The sequence below is a fragment of the Akebia trifoliata genome, chromosome 2, assembly GCF_017979445.1.
Source record: "Akebia trifoliata isolate Shusen 1 chromosome 2, ASM1797944v1, whole genome shotgun sequence".
Lineage (NCBI taxonomy): Eukaryota > Viridiplantae > Streptophyta > Magnoliopsida > Ranunculales > Lardizabalaceae > Akebia > Akebia trifoliata.
Genome location: NC_141376.1, coordinates 3,267,719 through 3,271,345, shown reverse-complemented (window position 1 = coordinate 3,271,345; position 3,627 = coordinate 3,267,719). Strand labels below are relative to the sequence as shown.

The 3,627-nt window shown below is 34.4% G+C and overlaps 1 protein-coding gene across 1 annotated transcript; it reads left to right on the top strand.

Annotated features, from left to right (window-relative positions):
- The first annotated feature begins 256 nt into the window (after window positions 1-256).
- On the top strand, window positions 257-2,905 carry LOC147408829 (NAC domain-containing protein 37-like). Its single transcript, XM_086458987.1, has 3 exons — window positions 257-662; window positions 1,095-1,366; window positions 2,245-2,905. Exons 1-3 carry the CDS (start codon window positions 509-511, stop codon window positions 2,800-2,802), a joined length of 984 nt encoding a protein of 327 aa, XP_086315113.1. The 5' UTR covers window positions 257-508; the 3' UTR covers window positions 2,803-2,905.
- Window positions 2,906-3,627: the final 722 nt, after the last annotated feature.

Here is a 3,627-nt window from a genome sequence, read left to right as displayed (position 1 = left end):
ATGAACACAAATATTTAGTTACTTTTATTTACTTATTTATTATTTTACAAATATATGTGGGTATGTTTAGTTCTTGATGAATCATTTCCACCATTCAAGCATCACTAGACAACATCATTAGCCCATACCACTACTTGTCTGTTTCTTCAGAGATGTAAAAACTCCAGGCTTCTATAACATCAAACCCTAAGGCTAAACTACTAAACCCATTTTAATTTTCACTTCTTCTCTTCTTTCAAATCCAGATATCATTATTAAAGGAAATTGGGTTTTGTTTATAACACGCTTATTTCCTTTTAGAGATAAAAATGGTGACTGTCGGTCATCACAATTCAGTTGATGATTGTCTTTGATAATACATGTCCCCATTTTATTTGTAGCCTTTATCACATTTTCTTTCTTTTTCTTCTCCCTACCTTTAGGTTTGCTTTTCTATCTGTCTTTGTTATGGTTTAAAGATGATGGAGTAAAGGGTCTGTGTGGTGGTGAATTTGATGCAGTGTTGGTAATGGAACCATCAGTCCCGCCAGGTTTTAGGTTCCATCCAACAGAAGAGGAGCTAGTTGGGTATTATCTGAAGAAGAAAGTTGCATCACAGAAGATCGATCTCGATGTTATCAGAGAGATCGATCTTTACAAAATTGAACCATGGGATCTACAAGGTAGAGATGCTTTAACACCCAATAATTTAATGATTCTTATCTTAAATGAGAGACTAACAATCTCTCATTTAGATTTGTTGAATTTTGGATCTGAGAGTAACTTAGTGAAAGGCTTTCATGGAAAATCTAACCTGCACCCCGTAGGATCTGAACATGTTAGAAAATTCACTAGAAAAAAATATATCATGAGCAGTGGGTTTTCCAACTCTATAGCCTACCAATATCAAATACTTTGTTAATTACCACAAAAATTTTGTTGCTTCATATTGATCTAATAACCATGCTTGGGCTGCTTAATTTTATGTCCTATAACAAGAAATTGATAAATCAAGCACCTGATTTTTACTTACCTCGATATATTTGTGATGAAGAAGATGGCTCAATTTATTTTTTTTCTTAACAAATAAATGATGATTGATATGAATTGCACAGATCGGTGTCAATTTGGGTACAAGGAGAAGAATGAATGGTATTTCTTCAGCTACAAAGATAAGAAGTATCCGACTGGTACTCGAACAAATAGGGCAACCTTGGCTGGGTTTTGGAAGGCAACTGGGCGGGATAAGGCAGTGTATGAGAGGATGAGGCTCATAGGAATGAGGAAGACACTCGTCTTCTACAAAGGGAGGGCACCCAATGGGCAGAAAACTGACTGGATCATACATGAGTATAGGATCGAATCCAATGAGAATGGACCTCCACAGGCAAGCACCAATTCCATTAATTAATTGGTAAAATTCAGTTTCATGTTATGACCTATTTTCAATAAAGTGGGTAATCAGGAATCAAGAAGTGAAGAAATTGAAAAGAAAAGAAACCAAATTAACTACAAGAGGGGATTATGTTGTATCCTTTTAAGGATATATAGAAAGAAGAATGATAAGCAAGATACAAAGTAAAAAAGATTGACATGCAAAATTCAAAATAATAACATCACAAAATCACCTATGAAATTTAAACTTCTCTTTTAGAAGGTGGTACTCTCTCTCTCTCTCTCTCACACACACACACACACACACACACACACACACACACACACACACAAGAAGAAGCTGATGTGCTACTATTGTAGAAGACTAAGAAAAGATTAATTTCATATTTTTCAAGCTTTTATAGAGGTTTGAAATTACAATAGCTTCAATCATTCAAAAACGTCATTTTTTTATCCTTTGGGTAGTGAGAAGGAATTGAATTTAAATTTGGGGTTGGTCCATAAGAAGGTGATTCCTTTTGAATTTTGAACTCTCCTAATTTTTACCTCTTAAGAGAAATACTTTCCTTTTATTATTTTTATTTATGTTTGTGTATAGTGACTTGTTATTTCTACTTATGGAAATCACTTCCTTCCAAATTCATAGAGAATTTTCTCTTAGAGTAGGTTTTCTAAGGATATATATTGGAGACGTCTCTATTATTTGCATTAAGGGTAAAAAGTCAAAACTATTAGAAGATAAAAGGATTTTCATTTAGCCTCATATAATTTAGGGACACACATCAAATATACATCATAATCCAAGGAGGTAAGAAAATAATTTTTTTGTTTCTTCTATCTAATGAGTTAGTTGCTTTGGAGCTTTTACAGGAAGAAGGATGGGTAGTCTGCCGAGCATTCAAGAAAAGAACTAACAGCCAAACAAGAGCCAATGAAGGATGGAATTCAAATTACTTCTATGATGAGCCAAGTGGGGTCAGACCCATCGTCAATCTCATCAACTATGACTCAAGGAGAACGCAGAATTTCCCATGTAAGCAGGAGATTGCAGTTGATAATTTGAATCTCATGCACCCTGGTCAGTTTGTACAGCTTCCTCAGCTAGAGAGTCCATCTCTACCACTAATAAAGTGTCCAAGTTTAATGCCACCGGCTTCGGAGAATAACAAAGATGAAGATCAGATAGGAGGGTATAATAATATGGAGAAGGTGACAGATTGGAGGGCCCTTGACAAGTTTGTTGCTACTCAGTTGATGAGTCAGGAAGATAGATATGGTGGTGAAGGGGTCTCTAGCTTTGGAGATAATGAAAATTCATATATGTCAATGGTTTTACTGCAGAGTAGTAAGGAAGAAGATAACAAGTTGAATGGGTTGTTGAGTTCTGATTCTGACTGTGACAATGGTATTTGCATATTTGACAAATGAAAGAGAGATCTTTTGTTATTTGATATTATAGGACTAGTGGGAGATGGAGTTTGGAGACTTAATATTTTGAAGAAAAAAAAATTATATATATGGTTATGGATGAGTGAAGGAATCTCTCTCTCTCTCTCTCTCTCTCTCTCTCTCTCTCTCTCTCACACAGGTTGCAGCTAGTCAGCAACACGTGTAGTTCCCTCTTAGATATCTACTTTTGCCTATTTGCCCACTGATATCAGTCATGTCGGTATTGTTCATCACCAAGATGAGATGTCGTGAGGAAGATCTACAATTTTTCATCTTCTTCTTTTTTCTGGTCCAAAATCTGAAGAAAAACTCGTCTCATTTGAGATAAGAACCTGACCTAGTCATCAGTCCATCCTATGCGAAAAAGATGATGAATTGAGAGTTAAAATCATAGTCAAGAATCAAGTTTCATTATAGGGTAAATTATTATTTCATGAGCTAAATATGACAAAATTTTGAGTCTAACTAACTGTTCATTTTAATTTTCAAAACATGAAGAATGAGATCACAGATTTTTCAAAATAATGATCTTGTTGATATAAAGTAGTGATATCACTAATATTTTTTTTTTTCAAAGTGACAATCCCATTAGTTAATTTATATATTAACGATCCAGCTAAAAGATAGCGAACCTACGAGATCGTCGCTATATCTAGAGAGATTGTCACTTTTCTAATAGATATCAACCATCTAACTATTTTATATCAGGGAAATCATCAATTTAAAACCCTAAGATCTCATTCTTCATGTTTTGAGAATTAAACTAATGAATTGAGCCGAAATAAGAATTTCATCAAAAGTTGA